Source organism: Chlorocebus sabaeus, chromosome 13 (assembly GCF_047675955.1).
Source record: "Chlorocebus sabaeus isolate Y175 chromosome 13, mChlSab1.0.hap1, whole genome shotgun sequence".
NCBI classification, from domain to species: domain Eukaryota; kingdom Metazoa; phylum Chordata; class Mammalia; order Primates; family Cercopithecidae; genus Chlorocebus; species Chlorocebus sabaeus.
Window position 1 is genome coordinate 12,010,095 of NC_132916.1, and position 21,798 is coordinate 12,031,892.

The 21,798-nt window shown below is 45.3% G+C and overlaps 1 protein-coding gene across 4 annotated transcripts in view; it reads right to left on the reverse strand.

Annotated features, from left to right (window-relative positions):
* The window catches only part of SYTL3 (synaptotagmin like 3), a 117,049-nt gene that overhangs the window by 90,269 nt on the left and 4,982 nt on the right, over positions 1-21,798 (reverse strand). For 3 of the 4 annotated variants that reach the window (XM_038001162.2, XM_038001158.2, XM_038001159.2), the window contains exons 2-5: positions 14,795-14,912; positions 13,016-13,078; positions 12,459-12,934; positions 10,176-10,394 (exon numbers count right to left, since the gene is read on the reverse strand). In XM_038001162.2, coding sequence (XP_037857090.1) covers positions 10,176-10,394; positions 12,459-12,568 — 329 coding nt within the window. In that variant the 5' untranslated portion in view covers positions 12,569-12,934; positions 13,016-13,078; positions 14,795-14,912. The remainder of the gene's footprint in view (positions 1-10,175; positions 10,395-12,458; positions 12,935-13,015; positions 13,079-14,794; positions 14,913-21,798) is intronic. The other variant, XM_038001161.2, reaches the window with a different exon arrangement.

Genomic DNA, 21,798 nt, shown 5'->3' on the forward strand with positions numbered 1-21,798 from the left:
AGCGTGAATCATCCAATATAACCATCTAATCTCATTTAATCCCAACTGATTACTTGCACAGTTTAAGCAGGAGCTCATTTGGCATACAGAGATTTGGACACAAACTCAAGGATCTCTTGGGCCTATCTGTGATTAAAGAATAGAAGGATAAAAATACCACAGTATTTTTTATCCCTAAACCATATGACAACCAGCACTTTTTGCATTTGAGGCTGTTTCCTTTGAATACTAGGTTTGGCCCAGGTCTCCACTACCCTTTCTTGCAAAATCAGCAGCTTCAAAAGCAATTATTCCACAATATCTTTTGTAAGGACTCACTGTCTACACTAATCCCAAGATTTTTGTTTGTTTGTTTGTTTTTTGCTTTGAGACAGGGTCTCATTCTATGGCTCAGGCTGGAGTGCAGTGGCGTAATCTCAGCTCACTGCAGCCTCAACCTCTCAGGTTCAAGTGATCCTCCCTCCTCAACCTCCCAAGTAGCTGGGATTACAGGCACGCGCCACCACGCCTGGCTAAGTTTTGTATTTTTTGTAGAGACAGGGTTTCACTATGTTGGCCAGACTGGTCTTGAACTCCTGGCCTCAAGTGATCTGCCTGCCTTGGTCTCCCAAAGTGCTGGGATTACAGGTGTGAGGCACCACGCCCGGCCTAATCCCAAGTTTACAAAGGAGGACCACTCATTGTCCTCAGAGTCTATGATAGAAGTGGTAGATCCTGTAGTCTCTGTCCATGTTAGGGGCCAACACAGGGTAATGTGATTCATTAGTTACCAAAGAAAGTATCTAGCACTTCTTCCCAGATACTTAACTCAGAATGAGGTTATGAAAGTTTCTTGGAAGATTTAATGAGTTCAGCAATAAATCTGTGCCCTTAAACTTTTCAGAATCATGACTTACTTCTTTACAATTTTTTTCAATCAGCCCATAAATATATCTCGACAGGCAAAAGCCTAGGGTGGCGGGGAGAGCCGAAGCTGTAGAATCAGGACACCTGACCCATGACGGACCTTCACATTAACTACATGGGGATCGCTAGAATTATAAACGCCAAGCACTGGATGCCTAGATGGCTCTTAGGAAACTTCTGGAGGTTTCAGCATCCATTTTCACAGCCCTGAATTCTGCTAATGCTGTCATTTCATTATCAAAGCAGAAATAACTGTTGAAAAACACTTTGCAAATTCTACACACAAATGTTCAATAATAAGATGAATGGAGGACCCCACCAGAAAATATTTTGACCTCATTACTAACACCAAGCAGTTAGCCAAACACGCATGTTGTAATGCATTTTGCATCTAAATTGTTTGCATCTGCAGCTGGCTAAGTACTGCATCTATGCTCTATGTTCCAAGAAAAGTCAGCATGATATCCCTAGAGTTGCTTAATGTATTTTCACCATTCGACTGACAAGAGGTAGAAAATTGGTCTGCATAGCCAGGATTCTTCAAATCCCTAAAGAAGCATATGTCCTGTGCAGAGCTGCTCTCCAACCAGTACCCCAGTGGCAAGGAAGTCTCCAGACAGCCCTTCAGACACACGAGCTACAAAAACTTCAAATCAAGAAGTTGCATCGGTGGGACATGTCTATAATCTCAGCACTTTTGGAGGCCGAGGCAAGAGGACTGCTTGAATGTAGGAGTTCCAGACCAGCCCGGGCAACATCCCTACCAAAAATACAAAAATTCGCCAGACATACTGGTGCAAGCCAGTAGTCCCAGGTCCTCAGGAGGCTGAAGTGGGAGGATTGCTTGAGCCCAGGAGGCGGAGGTTACAGTGGGCCGAGATTGCACCACTGCACTCCAGCCTGGGCAATAGTGTGAGACAGTATCTCAAATAAAATTAAAAAAAATAATAATAAAAGCAGCAGCAGCAGAAGCCACATATTGTAAAACTGAGATCAACCTAATTTTTTCATGATAGTTTGTCCAATTGCACAGTAATTCCCAGCTAAATTAGTCCTATGCATGTGTATAGTTGGATTTTTATTTATTTTTTTATTTCAAATAGTCTTTTTTTTTTTTTTTGAGATGGAGTTTCATTCTTGTTACCCAAGCTGGAGTGAAATGGCACGATCTCGGCTCACTGCAACCTCTGCCTCCAGGGTTCAAGCAATTCTCCCGCCTCAACCTCCCTATTAGCTGAAATTATAGGCACCTGCCACCACAACCAATTTTTGTATTTTTAGTAGAGATGGGGTTTCGCCATGTTAGCCAGGCTGGTCTCGAACTCCTGACCTCAGATGATCCACCCGCCTCGGCCTCCCAAAGTGCTGGGATTATAAGCATGAGCCACTGTGACCGGCCCTTCTTCAACTAGTCTTGCATCTAAAATGGTTCACAGTTACAAAGCAAAACACTCGTTTTTTCCATCAGCTCAACTGATCTGATTTTGACATCCTTACAGGAAAAAAAGACCGATCATTGTGATTGAATCCTAGGTAACTATCAAAGGAGTCAGAGAATCAAGATGAAGATAAAGAAAGGGTTTTTATCAAGCTGCTACCAACAGTTCTTACAAAACACAAATAACTCTCCCTTGCTTAACCTCAGAGAGAAGGCAAGTATCCCCTTCTCTGTCACACCCAGTGCTATATTCACAGCTACAAGCTCCAGCCAGGCACATGGCAGCCCCAGTGAATGAATGAATATCCTCCCCTCTGCAGGGGGGCATCCTTAGAATTAAAGGGACAAGGTGGGATCCAAAATAGCTGTAGCCTTGTAGCAGTGTGCACTGAAATTGAGTGGGTATCACGCCCTTTAACTGTGTTGGGCAGGGCCACACACTAAGGGACCAAGCAGAAACTCTACATGAGGGCAGGGGGCTGGGAGGGGAGACAACAGGGAGGGGTGGGCACTGTGCTTTACCACAGGATACACGCCCATTTTAAAGCACTAAAATGATCAATATTAAACACTGCACAGGTCAAAACAAACAAGGCCTGTGCCCTATCATCTGTCGTCTCTTGACGTCAATTTTGTGACTTCTGGTCTGTTACATCAGATAACCAGTCAATGAAAGTAAGAAAAATTATATTGCAGCTGGAGAGAGCTGTACTTGTTTAGGGCCTTGACGATAAAAATGGTTAGATGCTGTGCACTGACCTGTCCTCTCCCTGTAGACCTAAGAAGTGGGATCCACCATGACAGAGGGGTGACGAGAAGGCCGAAAGCAGGAGCACACGCTCTCTGTGGGCAACCCCTCAGCCTGGCTTTCTAAAGAGACAACCAAGAACTTCGGATAAAATGCCACAGGCAGGGTACGTGGAATCCAGAAGACCAGGGCAGCGGCCTCTGCGACCGTGCATCACCGTGGAACCAGAGGGAACTTCCAGAAAGCAATCAGCCTCCAAAAACATCTAAGACCCACCCCTGAGGAAAAGAAACAGCAAGATAGAAGGAAGAGCCAGGATGAAGAGACGGCGGGACTACAATAAAGGAATATTTCATAAACTAACCAAGCCAAAGCAGAATGAACTCTGTTTCATCAGCAGAAAAGAGCAGAACTGGCAGGCTGGAAAGTTGAATCTGTAAGGCTGACTTGGCAGAGACACTTGCCAGAACGTGAAAGAGAAAGAAAAATACATTAAATGTTGAGGAAGATTACCATTACTTTTATCATTATTATTTTGAGACATAGTCTCACGCTGTTGCCCAGGCTGGAGTGCAGTGGTACGATCTCGGCTCACTGCAACCTCCACCTCCCAGGTTCCAGTGATTCTCCTGCCTCAGCCTCCCTCGTAGCTGGGATTACAGGCATGTGCCACCATGTCCAACTCATTTTTGTATTTTCAGTAGAGACAGGGTTTCACCATGTTGGTCAAGCTGGATTTGAATTTCTGACCTCAAGTGATCCGCCCACCTCGGCCTACCAAAGTGCTGGAATAACAGGCGTGAGCCACCACATCCAGCCTGAGGGAGAAGATTATTAATACAAAGAGAAAAGGAAGGCAACTTATGCCTTCAAAGCCATTCCTGGCTGGGCACAGTGGCTCACACCTGTAATTCCAGCACTTTGGGAGGCCGAGGCGGGTGGATCATGAGGTCAGGAGATTGGGACCATCCTGGCTAACATGGTGAAACCCCGTCTCTACTAAAAATACAAAAAATTAGCCCGGCATGGTGGCGGGTGCCTGCAGTCCCAGCCTGGGCAATAGAGCAAGACTCGGTCGCAAAAGGAAAAAAAAAAAAAAGTACTCCGTAAATTTCTACTTTTTTTTTTTTTTTTTGAGATTGAATCTGTCACCCAGGCTGGAGTGCAGGGGCATGATCTTGGCTCACTGCAACCTCTGCCTCCCTGGTTCAAGCGATTCTTGTACCTCAGCCTCCCAAGTAGCTGGGATTGCAGGTGCTCGCTACTGTGCCCAGCCTAATTTTTGTATTTTTAGTAGAGACGGGGTTTCACCATGTTGGCCAGGCTGGTCCCAAACTCCCGACCGCAAGTGATCCACCCGTCTCGGCCTTCCAAAGTGCTGGGATAACAGGCATGAGCCTCTGTACCTGGCCAGCAATGTTAAAAGTAGGATTTAGAGGGAAAAAAAGAAATAAGGTTTTGAAACAAGAAACAGTCAGTAGACAAATGTCATCTTAACCTTGGCACTCAGCTAAAATCTTTCCTTGCCAGCTCTCCTGTACCACACTTGGCATTCAAGTTCTTTTCAGTCTTTTATAGAGTTAGACCTTTTACTCACTTGAAGAATAGACATATTTTCAAGAGTGAGCGTGATTTATCCCATTCTCATACACTAGTTATTTGCCTTTGTGAATAGAAAATGATGATTCAATATTTTATCAAAACATGGGATTATAAAAATACTGGGAGTACCAGTCTGAAATTTAAAAGATTACATTTTCTAAACTCTGGGAAATTTACTTTAGGCAGAAACATAATTAGAATAGAACTTCCTTTGAAATGTCACTTGATTTTCAATAAAAATTATTTCATGCAATGCAGAAAATACAATGCATCATCCTGTAACAATATCTTTTTTTGGGGGGGGGGATGGAGTCTTGCTCTGTCACCCAGGCTGGAGTGCAGTGGCCAGATCTCAGCTCACTGCAAGTTCTGCCCCCCCGGGTTTACGCCATTCTCCTGCCTCAGCCTCCCCAGTAGCTGGGACTACAGACGCCTGCCACCTTGCCCGGCTAGTTTTTTTGTTTTGTATTTTTTAGTAGAGACGAGGTTTCACCTTGTTAGCCAGGATGGTCTCGATCTCCTGACCTCATGATCCGCCTGTCTCGGCCTCCCAAAGAACAATATCTTTACATCTAAGTACTGATCTGAAATGCTGAATGACAACAACAACAACAAAACCTTTTTAAGTTGTTTTGGCGACGAGGTCTCGCTATGTTGGCCAGGCTGGCCTGAAACTCCTGGGCTTATGTGATCCTCCCGTTTGGGCATCCCATGAGTAACTGGGACCACAGGCACGCACACCATATCCATGACCTCGTGGATGACCCCATCCAGCTCACCTCCCTTTTAATACATTTCAAGGTCTTATTTTAACCACTACTGCTCCGCAGCAATAACTCAAGACCCAACCTGAGAACTAAGAACATAATAATCAAATGCCAAGGTCTGGATCAATTTTTCAACCGAACACATTTAAGCTGCTCTTTGTTGGCATCAGCTGTGGTACAAGAGACAAATTGCAGCAATCCAGAAAGGTAGCCTGAAATCACCAGTATCACCTGCTGCAACTTGAAACCTTCTGTTCTAATGATGGTATATAAGCCCTGCTGCACCTTTATTATTGTTAAAATATTTGCAACTTACAGAATTCTCTGCACAAACCGATTTGGTTGTAAAGCACCTGACTGGTGGCAAAATGTTGCTAATGAAACAGGCAGTGTGTCCACAGATATCTGAAACTGAAGAATCATCAAATTGTTGTGGTCACAACAATTATAAAGCATGAAAAGAAGATCACAATTTGAAGGAAACAAGTCTGAACAAGAGTAATTCCTGAGCAATCTTAGGGGAGAAGAGCAGGTTTCTTTTACACATGGAATTTGTTACCACATAGTATATTAGTTTTAACAGAAAAAAATTAATGCAAACATAAATCATCAAGCTTAATCTTATTTTTTAAATGAAGCTAAAACAAACATATACAAAGCATAGTCTCCTCCTTGATATTCAACTTAATTGTTACCATCTGCCCTTTCACTGCAGAAATTGTCAACATATTCCACGGGAAGAAATATCAGTGGAAAACAAGGATGTTTCTGCTTTTAACCTCTTTGTTTCTCCTACCAAGTCACCCTTTTCTGATTGGCCCCTGCTAAGGACAACATGCCGCCCCTTCACTACTGAAAGCAACTTTCCTTTGTTCTTCCAGGTCCTTTCCAATGTGCCTTTGATTACTGGGCTCTTTCTGTTTCTTCTTTGGTTCTCTGATGCCCCGTGATCCAGTTCAGCATGCCAAGCCACCTGTCTGGCCAGTCCTCAGAATCACTTTTCACCTTTCTCTTTTATCCCCTGTAACCGAGGTCCATCCTCCCCTTTTCCTGTCTCTCCCATTCTCCATCACTATTGCCACCAGCCTCCTCCCTCGGCGCCTCTCATTCACTGCAGCAACTCTCAGGTACCTTCCGCCCTCCTGATGTTGCCCTGCAGAACACGCAGACTTTCGGCACGGTGTTCGCTTGGCAAAGAGCACATACTCAGACTCCAGTTCCTACTGCTTCGGAGGCAAGCTCTTTTGAGTGGCCTTTAAGACTTTACCAACCAGGCGCAGTGGCTCACGCCTATAATCCCAGCCCTTTGGGAGGCCGAGGCAGGTGGATCACCTGAGGTCAGGAGTTCGAGACCAGCCTGCCTAACATGGTGAAACCCCATCTCTACTAAACATACAAAAATTAGCCGGGTGTGGTGGCAGACGCCTGCAATGCCAGCTACTCCGGAGGCTGAGGCAGGAGAATCGCTTGAACCTGGAGGCAGAGGTTGCAGTGAGCCGAGATCGCGCCATTGCACTCCAGCCTGGGTGACAAGAGCGAAACTCCGTCTCAAAAAAAAAAAGACTCTTAGCCTGGGGAGGTGGCGGGCATCTGTAGTCCCAGCTACTCGGGAGGCTGAGGCAGGAGAATGGCGTGAACCTGGGAGGCGGAGCTTGCAGTGAGCTGAGATCCGGCCACTGCACTCCAGCCTGGGTGACAGAGCGAGACTCCGTCTCAAAAAAAAAAAAAAAAAAAAAAAAAAAGACTCTGCCCTCCCAGGACAAGACTCCCAGCAGGCAGGAGAGCTCTGGAGATTCAGAGGGAGGCCTGGGGTCCCGGGGGACCTGGGTTGCCATCTTCACTCTGTTCTTATTGATATGACCATGGACAAACCATCTTGTGTCTCTAATCCTCCACTTTCTCAACTGTAAAATGAGGATGAAAGTAGTAGCTACCCCATACAATTGTTTTAATCTTTTAATAAAACATTAAAAGAATATTCCATCTGTGACAATATTTAGAAGGGGTTTTCAAATCTCAGGGTCTCTGATGACTCCCATTCACACCAGCCTAGCATTCCTCCCTTTTCCAAAGTTCTGTGATGTCCTTGTGCACCGTCTCCCCCAGCAGAAGGACTCACCCCTCTAGTGTTTTCACAGAGCTCAGGGCCAGTTCATTCTTGCTCTGAACAACGGGAGTCTAAGCCAAGTCGCTTCTTTATTGTTTTCAAAACGGGGAGTGCAAAAACACCATTTCCATGTTAAAACTGGTCTTAAAACCCCTAACACAAAGTTATTACAATAAACGTAGATTCAGTCTGTTACTAATGGAAATTAGTAACATGAATGTTCTGGAAGTCGTCTTGAGCCACTCAGCTGGCCTCATCTTTCCCTCTCTGAGCCCCCAGGGACCTTGGCAGCTTGGCACTCAGTAGTTCTCCAAGAGAAACCTTTCCCTGAAGACAGAAACTGTATCTGAAATGTCCCCTGGAACCTCTCTACACAAGGTCAGGGCCAGCACCTGCCACAGGCCTCTTGTTCTGCAGCAACCTCTGAGTTGTTGGTTGGTTTTGGTCTTTGGTACCCTAGTACTTCCCCTTTCTTGATTTTAAAAAACGATTTTCCTCATCCTGCTCCTGCCACGGATCTACTTTTTATTGAGGAATGAGCCTGAAGCGAAGGAAGAAACAGGGGAGACACTGATCGGGGTCAAAAACCTTTTCTAGGTCCCCATATGTGCGACAGTTATGAATGTCAAGATTCTAAAGTTTTATACAGTCTCATCTTCATTTTGGTCCTACAAGGAGGAGGACAGCCCAGACTGGGTAAAGTTGGAGAGAAGACAGAGGGCTGTGGGGACAGGGAGCAAGGCGAAGGGAAAGAAAATGCATGTGACCACAAAATGCTCGGCTCTCTCCCCTCCCGACTTCTCCTATTAATGCACTCATAGTAATGCAATGACCCGAGGTATTTTGAAAACCACCCTCTTTTCAGAATAAGGAAGCTGGGGTTTTAGAAGTCGTATTTCATGTACTTAGAGGGTAAAGTTACAGTGCCGGGGACACAGTGCTCACTAGGGCAGAGATTTCAACACTGTCAGCTTCCTGGGAGATTGCTGCAGACCTTGTCCTCTTGTTTTGATTTTTTGTTTACTGTTGATTGTTAGAAGACGACAAAATGCTGAGAAATGTAACACCCTGTCCAGCGATGTTTATCATTAGACTTCAAATATATATGGTTGATTGAAATGGGGAAGAAGATCCTGAGACCTTTCTAGAGATGATTTGGAACTTCCCTCTATGCCGCCAGGGCAGTTCGCAGTAATTATGTTTTGCTCTCAAGCAAGGAAAAGCCTGAAGGACAATGGCTTCAGCAAACCGAAGGAACATGAGAGGAAAAGGAGAATTCTGCCACTGTCCGTGTGACTTGGCACGCTGTGAGCGAAATGGACGGGATGCAGTTCGAAAGCAAAGAAATCAGGCTGAACCACTTCACCCCTCTGGCTAGATGACTGAAATACAGTAAGTCTTGCTAAGGGACAGGACACTTAAGTAGATGAATGCCAGGGTGTGTGTTAAACACAACCTTCCCGATTTAGTGGGGAGAAACCCCAGCCACGATGCCCACACTGTATAAGTGCCTCCCACAGTCTTTGTCCCTGGAGCTCTCACAAATCTGTGACAATATTTAGAAGTGGTTTTCAAATCTCAGGGTCTCTGATGACTCCCATTCACACCAGCCTAGCATTCCTCCCTCCTCCAAAGTTCTGTGATGTCCTTGTGCACCGTCTCCCCCAGCAGACGGACTCACCCCTCTAGTGTTTTCACAGAGCTCATGGCCAGTTCATTCTTGCTCTGAACAACGGGAGTCTAAGCCAAGTCAGTTCTTTATCGTTTTCAGAATGGGGAGTGCAAAAACACCAATTCCATGTTAAAACTGGTCTTAAAACCCCTAACACGAAGTTATTACTATAAACGTAGAATCAGTCTGCTACTAATGGAAAGCATGTCCATTTCTTTACCTGAGTATCAAAGACAGGTCAGCTTGCCTCCTTCAAAAAGGTGGTATTTAAAGCCTCAAAGGATTACTCCAATGTTCCCTACATTATAATTTACTCCACTGGTACTGAAGGAGATAAATTAAGTGCTAAGAAAATGACAGCACTTAGTGAAGAGATCCACATGAATCTGAACTCCTGGGTTAGCCCATCCTTCGACTTAACAAACTTTTGTTGTTTAAACAGGTTCTCACTCTGTTGCCCAGGTTGGAGTGCAGTGGTACGATCACAGCTCACTGCAGCCTCGACCTCCCAGGTTCAAGTGATCCTCTCATCTCAGCCTCCCAAGTAGCTGGGACTACAGGCATGCATCACCACACTTGGCTAATTCTTGTATTTTTTGTAGAGACAGAGTCTCACTACGTTGCCCAGGCTGGACTCAAACTCCTGGGTTCCAGCAATCCACCCACCTCGGACTCCCAAAGTGTTAGGATTAACCTCATGAACCACTGCGCTTGGCCCAAACTTCTGTAAACAAAAAAAAATGTCGCTATATGATAAAATTTATTTTTGGATGAAGATAACTTCTCAGGTTAGAAAGGTAGCTCCCTATCAGGCACTCGGTACACATTCACTGGCTGAAGGTGAGGAGTGAGCGCTGTCTTTAAGGGCGGTTTGTAAAGAGGCCTCCTCCCAGACCTGAGTCAGTGGGAGGGATCCAACCACCAGCCGTGCTCACCTGTCCTCGAAGCACACCGTGCACTTCCAGGCGTGGGTCCCCCTCAGGAACACTCGGCAATGGGCGCACACGCGGTGGCTGCAGCCCCGGCACACGGCGCCCCGGTGCAGCAGGAGCCCCAGCACCCTCTGGCAGCGCGCACAGCACTTCTCTTTGTACTCCTGGTCCGTGCTCTTCGCTCCTTTCCACCGGAGATGCTGCAGGTGGGTTTTCAATTTCCTGCAGCCCACAAAGTTAAAGAAGATACTATTGGATGGAACACCCAACCCCAGGCTACAGGGCAAGAGCCCAGATGGTACCCCCCATGGCAAGGGACAGAGCTTTGGCATTCGACATCCCTGGGCTCCCACATGGCTGTGTGAACTGGGCTCCCACTCCATGTCTCAGAGTCGGGGCTCAAGGGTTTCCTGAACCGTGAAACAGGCGAGGTAAGGTACGACCTTACCTCTACTCCCAGGGTTGCTGTGAGGACTAAATGGCAAAGTATAAATAACATGCCTGGTGCAGAGAAGCTCCCCGCGAGATCCATCCCTTCCTGCCCAAAGGCTGCTAAGATAGTAAGCAAGAATAGTGAAACGAGAGGAAAAGACACCGAAAACAGCATCCGTTCCAATCTGCAAGGCATGGAACGATCCAGAAATACACAGCATACATCCCTGCTATTGGTATAAGTTACTCAATGAAATCAACTGATGCTATGCTTTTGCTACTTTGTTGTTGTTGTTGTTGTTGTTTTTAAATGAGCGGTCAGCCCACTCCCCTAGACAAATAGCCATAGTGCAAAGAGGCATTGTATTGGACCAAAAAGGTGTCATTTACCATCATGCTCTTTTATGAATGTCTGTGATACCGACTTGTAGAAGAGATGAGCCAATCCCAAGAAACAAGATGACATCAGAAATGCACTTTAAAATGCAACTTTCAGGATCTACCCTAGAATTAGTACTCTTTGAGACACAACTTCGTTACCACTATGTCTATGTCACTTTGTTAATATTCAAAATGATGTCTCTAAATCACTGAAAGATCTTTCATCATCAAATAAAATTTCACTTTGCTCACTGTATTGTAGTTTTTTATTTTCTTTTTCTTTCTTTTTCTTTTTTTTTTTTTTTGAGACAGAAATCTCATTCTGTCACCCAGGCTGGAGTGCAGTGATGCGATCTCGACTCACTGCAAGCTCCACCTCCCACGTTGAAGGGATTCTCCTGTCTCAGCCTCCCGAGTACCTGGGATTACAGGCACCTGCCACCATGCCCAGCTAATTTTTGCATTTTTAGGAGAGACAGGGTTTCACTATGTTGGCCAGGCTGGTCTCGAATTCTTGACCTCAGGTGATCTGCCTGCCTCGGCCTCCCAAAGTGCTGGGATGACAGATGTGAGCCACCGCACCCAGCCTGTATTATAGTTTTTAGTGGAAGAAAGTTTACAAGTACACTTAGAGAGCTCTGAAGTAACAGAGAGGATGAAGCAAGGATACTATACCAGAAAATTCCCCTCACTCCTCAAGCATTTGGTTGTCCAAAGTTTTGTTTTCTAATGTGTTCTGCCATTAGAAACCAAACCCTCACTTCCTCCATAGACGCTGATAAAAAGCGCCAACCTGTTTAAAGATGGATCTTGACAGCTAAGGCTGAACACGGCTCTGATAGAGTTCAACACAATTTTCTAAATGTTAACCCGTATTAAACGGCCCGTGCAGCTTACAGACAGACAGGGAAGAAGTTCCCTGTTGTCAAACCGGTCAGGAAACAGGCTAAGCAGGTTCATATTTTATGCTCTCCCCTTCCTCAAAGCCAGCTGGGAAGCAAAAGCAAGCAAAGAAAAAAGACAGTGCTGGATTCCATCAGATGTGCTGCTTCTGAACTGCTTTCTTTGCTTTTCTTTACACCTTCAGGCACCGTCAAAAATGAGGTAGGAAAACCCTTAACCCGAGGACTTTCCCTAAATAAGTGGTAAATTAGAAGCCTGAAAATGTCCCTTGAATGATTCCCACCAAGTCGGCAAACAGACAAGCAGATGGCAGACAGCAAACTCACCGCCCAAACGCGCTGTTTTAAATGAATAACAAGAGCGGCCTCCCTTGTCCCGGGCATCCTCTACGTTGAGCTACATAAGGAGGATCATCTCCACCAACAGCCCTTTGTTGGGACCCTTCTCAGTCATGAAGCCCAGCAGCAGGTGGGTAGCGATTTGGAAGCAAGCAGCATCAGCGATGGAGTGGCAGGCCCCAAGCAGAGAAAGCTAAAACCCCGAAGTGACCCCACGGGAAGGACAGCCTACCTTATCCTCTCCTCCTCTGCGTTTTGAACCTGCTGGTCTCGGTACAGGACCTGGAGAATGGCCTCGCGTTCTAACTCCTTGAGAGCATTCAGATCTACTTCTTGGGCCATTTCTTCTCCCTTTTCGTTGATCCAGGTTGGAAGAGCTTCACTCCATGGACCAAGCGCTCGCGCCCTGCAGATGAGTGGCGGAGGCCAGCCGCAGCCAGCCTTGTTGAAAGAGCTCCCTCTCCTATTTCACTGGCGACTGTTTTGCTTGTGGCTATTTTTTCCTTTTTAACTGTGTCATACTCCTTAGAAGAAGAAAGCCTCAAGAGGTTGTGCATTTGTCGGAGTTACAGCTCACAGAGCCTTGTGCCACCCGGGGGTGTTTTCACCGGGTTCTGCTGCAGCCGCTGACATCCATCTAAGACAAAAGTGTATCTTTTTTCTGAGATTTCACCAGATAAATCATCCACAGCTGCAAGCAGATAATTTCTGCAAAACAGAAGTAATCTTCAAGCCAAGGAAATTTACAAATAGCAATGAAAAGAGTATCAGTGACTCATAGAAGCTAACCTTCCACTTAAGATGTTTCCAGGTCAGCAGAAACGATCATTAAAAGCCCAACTCGTTCAATACCTATAGACAAGAAAACAAAAAAATGGCAACATTTTTCGTGGCTTAAGTATCTCTGCAGCATTACTTCCAAAAAGACAAAATATTCTACACAAACCCTTGCATTTTTTGCTCGTGGTGATAACGTAAACTTTTAAATTTCTTAAATAACCCTTCTCATATTTCTAAAAGCCTCAGACTTCCAAACTTGAATTTTCCTAATATGAATTCCATAACTTCAGTGGCCAGAGGACATAAAAGTCTGTGTTTAATGTACATTATCCTAATTGAAGACACATTGGAAAAATGGCATTCCCAACTGTTGGCTCTTACTTTTACAATTAACTTCAACACTCAGAAATGTTTTAATCAGTGAAGGAGCTATGAAGTGGCATCACCACAAGCACAGTCTATCAATTATTTACCGTCTTGAATAAGTTTCATGAGCTGCCTTATGCATTTGCTCTTGTTTTTGTTTAATGACAGTTGAAAGGTTCTGCATACATCCTTTTATCCAGAGAATGCAGAAGATCAAATTAATATACTTCCTATAGTACCATTTTTGTTATTAAATCTATATGAATCCCTGAGTGATAAGATATCCTTTCAATGCTTTTAAAGCTAAACTTCCGGCCGGGCGCGGTGGCTCAAGCCTGTAATCCCAGCACTTTGCGAGGCCGAGGCGGGCGGATCACGAGGTGAGGAGATCGAGACCATCCTGGCTAACTCGGTGAAACCCCGTCTCTACTAAAAATACAAAAAACTAGCCGGGTGAGGTGGCGGGCACCTGTAGTCCCAGCTACTTGGGAGGCTGAGGCAGGAGACTGGCGTAAACCCGGGAGGCGGAGCTTGCAGTGAGCTGAGATCCAGCCACTGCACTCCAGCCTGGGCGACAGAGCGAGACTCCATCTCAAAAAAAATAATAATAATAATAAATAAATAAATAAATAAATAAATAAAATAAGTAAAAGCTAAACTTCCTTTGCTGGGCTTCAAAAGAAATCCACATTATATTAATTTATGATCCATGGTAAATTAGTGAATGAGAGGCTAATAGAGTTCTAAGGTATCATTTCCTTTAAGCAAAGGTTCTTAACCTTTTTCTTAATCTTTGGTAGTCTGGTGAAGCCTATGTATTTAAATGCATGAAATAAAGTATGCTGTGTTACACAGGAAATTGATTATAATGAAATATTTTAAAATTGTAATATAGTAATATATATGTTCCTCAATACATGAAATATTAAGATCTAGCAGTGATCTAAGGACTCCCATAATTTCAAAGTAGTGATGAATAGAAACAATGTTTTGAGATAGCTACAACGTATCACGTGGTATGAAAATATCCGTGATTTCTGTTGGTGACAAAGTCACAAGTTCTGCTGATTCTACTGTGGTTTCTTGCCTATGTCCATGCTTTAAGGAAATACTAAATTTGAGTTAAAGATTCATAAACATAAATATTTAATTTTTTCTCCATTCAAGTTCATGGGCCTATAGGCCAAGGATTGCGCAGTTAAGAAATTCAGTATTTGTCAGTTTCCCCATTGTAAAATAAAATTAAAATATATTGTTCATCCCAACTGCAGAGGTTGCATGAGGAACAGAAAACCCAGGGCTCTGAAAAGGGATGTTCTTGGCTTCCAGTCTGTGATAAAGCACACACAAGACCTGCTCTCCAAACGCCTCCTCTCTAGATGAAGGAAAAATCAGAAAGCAACAAGGACTTCAGGCGCTTACCTGGCTGGGCTGGGACCTGACTATGCCAGCAGGGATAAAGCCTCTTCCCTCCTTAGATCCAGGCTTCCAGATGAACAGGTGGAACTAGCAGACCTCAGTGCCCCAAGGCTCTAAGTCTCTGGCAAAGAGGAAAGTAATAGAAAACAGTGTGTGACCAAGTGCCAAGTGGCAAGGTGCAAATTAGCCATCAAGTCACCAACTGCATGAGCCCATTCTTCTCAACTTGCCCCTCAGTTCTTCATGCTGTCTTCTTATTTCCACTCTACTAATCGTACTGCTGGGTCCAGAGCTATCTGGTTTGTCTAATTCTTGAGTTTTCACTTATTTATTTTGAAACAGGACCTCATTCTGTCACCCAGGCTGGAGTGCAGTGGTGTGATCATGGCTCACTGCAGCTTTGGCCTCCCAGGCTCAAGAGATCCTCTAGCCTCAGCCTCCTGAGTAGCTGGGACTACAGGTGCAGGCTACCATGCCCAGCTAATTTTTTAATTTTGTAGAGATGGGTTTCACCATGTTGCGCAGGCTGGTCTGGGCTCAAGCAGTCCTCCTGCCTCAGCCTCCCAAAGTGCTAGGTTTACAGGCCTAAGCCACTGCACCTGGCATTCGAGTGTTTTTAGTGAAGAGTTTTTGCACCTGGCTGCAAACACCTGCTCTGTGCACTGTGCTTTCTTTTCATATGGCTGTTTGTGCTCCGCTCTCTGGCTGTGGTCTCCAGCACTCCAGCTAAGCAGGACCGCATAGCTGCAGTACTGGCTGGTAATGATACCACTCAGTGAATCTGGTGGGGGAATCTGAAAAACTCAACTGCTCGCTCATTCAGGTGGCTAGGTCTTAACGCATTTCAGAAATACAGGGTTCAATGATCATTACAAAGCACTACCCTTACTTTCCCAAACCCACGCCTGTGGGTCCCAGGTGCAAGCGTGGGAAGCGCCCTTTCCACCACCGCTAAGAGGAAGCTCACGCTCCCCCTAGTGGCCATTCACTCCGCATTACAGAAAAATGAAATTCAGTTCATTTCCTGGATCCATTCATCCAGTCATTCAGTAAATATTTATTGAACACCCCAGGCGCTGTTCCAGGTTGTTGTTGTTGTTGTTGTTGTTGTTGTTGTTTCCATTTTTATTATTATTTTTTGAGACGGAGTCTTGCTCTGTCGCCCAGGCTGGAGTGCAGTGGTGCGATCTTGACTCACTGCAACCTCTGCCTCGTGGGTTCAAGCAATTCTCCTGCCTCAGGCTTCCGAGTAGCTGGGATTACAGGTGCCCGCCACCACGCCCAGCTAATTTTTGTATTTTTAGTAGAGACAGGGTTTCACCATGTTGGTCAGGCTGGTCTCGAACTCCTGACCTCGAGCCCTCGACCTCCCAAAGTGTTGGGATTATAAGCACGAGCCACCATGCCCAGCCTGTTCAAGGTTCTTGACTTGACTGACTGGTCATTTATACCCTATTCTACTTCTAACAAAAATATGATGCAGCTTACAATAAAAGCATATAGAAGACAGCTAAAATAAGAGAGACAGCAGCAGCAAGTGAAAAAGGACTGATAATTCTACTAAGAACAGGAAGTAAAACAGTGAGCACTTGAGCCTTAAATGTATTTCTGACCTTCCTGGTAGCCAAGGCAAAGCAAAACGAAATGAAAAGTCAAGATGCTGTCTATAGCTTTAATACACTGAAAGAAATACAGAAAAACATCCTCAAGATGCAAACGACTAAGACAATATCCCAGGCACAGTGGCTCATGCCTGTAATCCCAGCACTTTGGGAGGCCGAGGTGGGCAGATCAACTGAGGTCGGGAGTTGGAGACCAGGCTGACCAACATGGTGAAACCGTCTCTACTAAAAATACAAAATTACCGGGCTTGGTGGGGCATACCTGTAATCCCAGCTACTCGGGAGGCTGAGGGATAGGAATCACTTGAACCCGGGAGACGGAGGTTGCAGTGAGCTCAGATCGCGTCATTGCACTCCAGCCTGGGCATCAAGAGTGAAACTCCATCTCAAGAAAAAAAAAAAAAAAAAAAGACTAAGATAATCAACTCCCTGAACAGTGACTTGGCAGAAGATGCAAAACTGCACTTTCTGTATCAATATATATAGATCAATATAATGATCCTCTCAAAGCCAAGGATATAACACTTCATTGTAATTCATTGAAACTCTTTCAAATACAGACCAAAGCAGGATACTTTCTGGTGTTCACAGTTGCCTGGGACAGAGCTTAGAGAACTCAAGGTAAGTGTATTCTGCATCCATCCCATCATTGTTACTCTTCACTTTTAGAGACTTTGATCCTAGTTTCTCTAGACTTTGATTGTAGCTTCTATAAACCATGTCACTCAAGCACTTGGTTAGCAGTTAGAACAACAACCAACCAACCCTATGGTTTAGCATCTACTATGAGTAAAGCCTTCTATTGATAAGACTGACACATATTCTTTTTTTTTTTTTTTTTTTTTTTTTTTTTTGAGATGGAGTTTTGCTCTTGTCACCCAAGCTGGAGTGTAGTGGCGTGATCTCTGCTCACTGCAACCTCCGCCTCCCAGGTTCAAGTGATTCTCCTGCCTCAGCCTCCCGAGTAGCTGCGACTGCAGGGGTGCACCTCCACACCTGGCTAATTTTTTTTTTTTTTTTTTTTTTGTATTTTTAGTACAGATGGTGTTTCACCATGTTGGCCAGGCTGGTCTCAAACTCCTGACTTCAGGTGATCCACCCACCTCCACCTCTCAAGATGCTGGGATTACAGGCATGAGCTACCACGCCTGGCCGACATACTCTTGTTTAACTTTGGAAGGTCCACTCCAAAAAACGGGTGACTTTTTGCAATGATGCAAGAGGTTTAGCATAGAGCATCATCCTATGGTAGCATCAAGATTGACCAGAAACCTAGGAATGTCATTTCTCTTTGGTTTCCAGGGTTCCACTAGTGTCCCCCCGGCTTGATGGCGTTGGACATTTGATTGAACATGTTTGAACCACGGTTGCTTCATTTCACCGGGACTCACTACAGATTTTCAATGAGGGTAGTACCATACGCCCGTCTTTAGGAATGTGTGGAGTCTATTTGATTGTCACAGTGACAAATAACTGTCTTGTATTTTCATATAAATGTTGACAAGTCATTTAGGCAAAAAAAAATTAACAACAGAATTTAACTCATATTTAAAAGTATATTTTGCAGGGTTTTGATATACTCCAAATGTTCTAGAAATGCAACTAGTGGGCCGGGCGCGGTGGCTCACACTTGTAATCCCAGCACTTTGGGAGGCCGAGCCGGGTGGATCACGAGGTCAGGAAATCGAGACCATCCTGGGTAACACGGTGAAACCCCGTCTCTACTAAAAATACAAAAAATTAGCCAGTTGTGGTGGCGGGTGCCTGTATTCCCAGCTACTCAGGAGGCTGAGGCAGGAGAATGGCATGAACCCAGGAGGCAGAGCTTGCAGTGAGCCGAGATAGCGCCACTGCACTCCAGCCGGGGCAACAGAGCAAGACTCTGTCAAAGGAAGGAAAGAAGGAAGGGAGGGAGAGATGAAGGAAGGGAGGAAGGCAGGCAACTAGTGTGTAAATGGAAGGAGGACTGTACTTTGTTTCATTTCAAACTTTAACAAGAATTTTTTATTGTTTCAGAAAGACATCATGGAGGGCAACATTGCTTACAGTACTGGAATCACTGTGCTGTGTATTGATGGCCCACGTTTGCAGAGTGTCCTCAATATGATTTGATGTATGCAAACATCTGACTATTTCACCTTGTCTTCTCATGTAGTTTACATATACAAGTACATATTATCATTCACTATCCCTTTACTTCTTTTTTTTTGAGACAGAGTCATAGTCTATTTTTCCAAGACAAAGTATGCCTAGGTGACAATTTACTCATTTTAAAATTGTCTTTCAAGTTTTTTATTTTGTTTTTTTCATAAAGTTTTTCCTAGCCATTAGTGGGGTTGTTTGTTTGTTTGTTTGTTTTGGGGTTTTTTTGTTTTCTTTTTTTTTTTTTTTTTTTAAGCCAGAGTCTCGCTCTGCCACCCTGGCTAGAGTGCAGTGGTGCAATCTCGGCTCACTGCAACCTCTATCTCCTGGATTCTAGCGATTCTCCTCCCTCAGTCTCCCGAGTAGCTGGGATTACAGGCACCTGCCACCACGCCTGGCTAATTTTTGTATTTTTAGTAGAGATGGGGTTTCACCATGTTGGCCAGGCTGGTCTTGAACTCCTGACCTCATCTGCCCGCTTCAGTCTCCCAAAGTGTTGGGATTACAGGCGTTAGCCACCGTACCCGGCAACCACTAAGGGTTTTCAGGGTGGCAGATGGAGTTAATTAGTGAGCTGAATGAGCCTATAGTAAGTACCAGGAAGGTCACAGATAACTTCCAAACACTTTGCAGCATTAGCAATAAAAAGTGCACCTTTACATATTTAAATTCTGGTCACTTACACGAGCAAGAAATGAAAAACCACATGGAGTTACTTTACATAGTCTTTAAAAATGGATGAAACAAATATAATTCTCTCTTGAATGCTTTTGATTTCATGCCATTTTGAAGAACATGAGGTAGTCACGGAATTCTGTGAAATCTATTAAAATTCATTTGCACATTTCTCCACACTGTCCCGCCATCACCACACAACACCAGGTTTGTGCTTCAGGCCCTTTTACAGAGTAAGGTAGATGATACATATGTATATATGTGTTTTTTTTTTTTTTTTTTTTTTTTTTTTTGAGAGGGAGTCTCGCTCTATAACCCAGGCTGGAGTGCAGTGGCACGATCTCCACTCACTGCGACCTCCACCTCCCGGGTTCAAGTGATTCTCCTGCCTCAGCCACCTGAGTAGCTGGGACTACAGGTGTGTGCCACCATGACCGGCTAATTTTTTGTACTTTTAGTAGAGACGGGTTTTCACTGTGTTAGCCAGGATGGTCTCGATCTCCTGACCTCGTAATCTGCCCGTCTTGGCCTCCTAAAGTGTTGGGATTACAGGCGTGAGCCACCGCGCCCGGCCAAGGATGACATTTTTAACACTCACAAAGTGGGTAACGGGAACAGTTGTCACAGGGGTCCTGAACTGGCTGCACCCACCTGCTTGCAGGCAAACCACCACATGCAACCACCCAGAGCAGCAGTGATGTTGCTGAATGGACCACGAGGAAGAGGAAGACTGACAGGTGATAGGAAAGGACAGGACACCTGCCCAGCTGAGACGCCACCGCCAGGCCTGGGAGAAGAGCAGAGTCGTGTGAGGAATGGAAAGAAGGAGAAGGCATCTCTAGGGCGAGAGATGGCAGATGTGATGATACTGAGGTGGGAATGTGTCACTCTTCCACTCTCCAGTGAAGTCACGCTGGCTCTCCCTTCCCGTAGACGCATTCTAAAGCACAGGTATCCCAGTCCTGACCTCCCGATCCAGCTCTCTTGCCCCCTCCATCCTCAGTTCCCACAGAACGCTCGCCACTCCTATACCGAACTCATTCAAGACCATTCCCTGACCACGTGCGCTCTGCATTTCCACACATTGGCCCCACTCTTGCTTCTGCCCAACGAGGCGAGAGATGGGGTCAGTCAGGAGACCAGGGCTTGGGGCTGGCTGTGAGGGTGCGTAGCTACCTCTGCCACCTATTTGCTGTTGAGCTGATGATGGGCAAGTTACTTAAGATGTCTGGGGCTTCATGTCCTCATCTACGAAGTGGAGAGGTGCAGCACCCACTTCCTGGAGGTGCTGTGACGATGAAACGTGCGGATGCATGTGGAGACCTCTGGAGCACACTGCCGAGCTCATAAGTACACTGAGCAAATGCCCGCTGACAGTCGTGCTACTAACAGTAAGGGCAGCCTCACTCTTACTTTCAGCCCTTCAAGGGCCAGATCCAGGCTACCTAGTTCAGAAACTTTCTCCTTATTTACAATCAAAATCCATTGCTCCTCCAAATTTAACTGCTTCTTTCTACTTTGTATATCTTGATGGTGACCCCGATTTCATTCTGTCTTGAGTGTTTCCCTTCCAGGGACAACATCCGATTTCAGTGACTCCCCCATCACCGAGCAAGGAGGCACTTGATGTTTGCTCGAATTGAGAAACCTGATGAATATTGTGACATGGAGATTTACTGCAATGTCAAACTTCCTTTCTAGGGCAGGAAGCTTACATTCAAGTACAGCAGGAAGTAAGGATGGGCAGGGGGCAAGTGAGTCCTCATTGCAGGAAGCCTCAGTCTTCAGAAATCCAAAAAGCATAGAAAAATCTGAGTCATTTTAGCATTTAACAGGAATCTTTGAAATTGTATTTTAATCATCTCGTGCAGGAATTCACAATCTCACAGCTCGAATAATGAAATCCCTCAGGTCCATTTTCCCAGGATGATATTTATTCGGTCACTCTCTCATTTGCGCAACAAGATCTTAAATGCTCTTTATGATGTCCCAAGCACTGAGTCAGGCGCCGTCCTCACCTGCTCGGAGCCTAGATGCAGTCTCCTAACTCCCTTGCTACATTTTTATAATGATACCTGTCTTTGTTTTACAGCATTCCATCGATCCGCCTGATTTTGTCTGGCAATTAAAAATGAATAAATCCCACACCACAGCACCACCTGAAGGAAATATTCTCCTACAGTCACGTGGAGAAGTCCCCCCCGACACTCAGTCATCCTGTCTCTGGGTCACTTTTGGAGCCAGCCGGGCTGGGCTCATACCCAGCCAGCACTCAGCCACGTGCTCTCGGGCCAGCTGCTTCATCTCTGAGAGACTGGCCTTCCTCCTCCGTGACATGGAGCCATCCCTGCTTCATAGGGCTGTTCGGGGGAGCTCACTGAGTCATCCAGGCACAGCCCTCGAGCAACAGCCAGAACAAAGCAAACCCGACTCAAAGGGTTCCTTCTACCGTTCCATCTCCCCTTCAGGAAGGCCCAAGAGTAGGAAGCTAAGCCACTGTTCTGGGATTGGGAGGGACGCAGGCAGCCGTGGGGAAAACTTCAGTTCAAGTGTTTCCATTGGTCTTTA